Below are 1,535 nucleotides of genomic sequence, written 5' to 3'. Positions count from 1 at the left end.
AATTTTGGGGGGACACCACAGTCAGTCCATAACATATTCCCTTATCTTCATTTCTCATACCCACGACAGACATTGCCAATCAATCACAGCACTCTTTCCCACTGAATTTGAATGAACCTCAGGACATTGAGTTCAGCCTTCTCAAGGCCAAAGCTTCCTTGCAGCTGGGATGCCATGAGAGACTTCAACTCACAGAAATGTGAGAAAGAAGAAGGCATTGCTGGTGAAGGTGGCATGGCATAGCAAGGAGACCTCAGTCAGCAGTGGCAGAGGACGTGCCCCTGTATCCTGTGTGAACAGCAGTGTCTGTGCATGTTGACCAGATGTGTGAACTGGGTAGTGCTCTTGGCAGAAAAGCTTCACAACTTCACTCTTTTTTTTTTTTTTTTTTTTTTTAACCTCTGGGAGATCTGAATTAACGGCTTGCCCAAGTTCCCATGGGCTGGCTGCGTAACAGAGGGACTCGAACGCGTGCTATTAGCACGCAGTCCCGCTTTCAGGTCTCCAGGGATCGTTCTCACCTCTGCCCTTCTCCTTGCAGGTGGTTCCTGCACCTGCGCCGGCTCCTGCAAATGCAAAGACTGCAAATGCACGTCCTGCAAGAAGAGTGAGTGGAATCCTCTCTTCCTCTAGCCCTTCACCGCCCCGTAACCCGTCCTCAGCCCTCTACATCATCCTGGGGAATTTAAGCAGGCTGGGGATGCCCCATCCTCCTGGAATTGGCACCTCCGCAGTGATCCCTATCAGGTAGGGCGGGAATCCTTATTCCCTTTATCCCTAGCGCTCATCTCTGTCGTCTCCTCCCCGTCCACAGGCTGCTGCTCCTGCTGTCCCGTAGGCTGTGCCAAGTGCGCCCAGGGCTGCGTCTGCAAAGGGGCATCGGATAAGTGCACCTGCTGTGCTTGATGTGGGAGAGCCCTGCTCCCAGATGTAAATAGAGCGACATGGACAAGCCTGGATTTTTTTTTTTTTTCTAGTACAAAACTGACCTGTTTGCTACATTCTTTTTTCTATGAAATATGTGAATAACAATAAAAGTTGTTGACTTGATTCTCACTCTGGTTTCCTTTGTGTGTGTTGGTTATAAGGGACTTGATGCCCATCATCGCTGGAGAGGGATTAGGCTGAGACTCAGAGACCTGGGCTTTGGACTGAAATGTTAGCCTCTAACAGTGCCTTTAGACAAGCCAGGTCACCTCGCTGACCTTCCTCTTCTGTTAAAATTAAAGAAGATTGTGCCAGATCACATAGTGGGTGGGGGGGCGGATAGAGGATCCACTTTGTTCTCATGCCAAGTATTGGTGTCCCAGAAACTTCTCAATCCCTGCCCAACTTCAGTTCTTCATCAGATTTTAAGCTTGACAGTGACTTCGGGGTGTGGAATCCAAGTCCCCAGTTGCTAGAATCTTACTCGGAGCTTCTCAAACACACTGTGGTAAATGACTGGTCTTTATTTTCTATTGGTCACAGACCTAAACTTTAGTAAAATAAAATGAGTTAATAAAAAAAAATCAAAAACAAACACAAAAGTATAT

General features: G+C 47.7%; 1 protein-coding gene across 1 annotated transcript; it reads left to right on the top strand.

Annotated features, from left to right (window-relative positions):
- Positions 1 to 414: 414 nt before the first annotated feature.
- On the top strand, positions 415 to 1,056 carry LOC103590973 (metallothionein-2A-like; the record flags this gene model as incomplete). Its single annotated transcript, XM_008573339.1, has 2 exons — positions 415 to 607; positions 815 to 1,056. Coding segments are annotated over 2 exons (285 nt in total), but the record flags the coding sequence as incomplete, so codon positions are not given.
- Positions 1,057 to 1,535: the final 479 nt, after the last annotated feature.

Source organism: Galeopterus variegatus, unplaced genomic scaffold (genome assembly GCF_000696425.1).
Source record: "Galeopterus variegatus unplaced genomic scaffold, G_variegatus-3.0.2 Scaffold904, whole genome shotgun sequence".
Classification (NCBI taxonomy): Eukaryota; Metazoa; Chordata; class Mammalia; order Dermoptera; family Cynocephalidae; genus Galeopterus; species Galeopterus variegatus.
The sequence above is the reverse complement of the archived record's forward strand: the minus strand, read 5'-3'. Positions and strand labels throughout refer to the sequence as shown.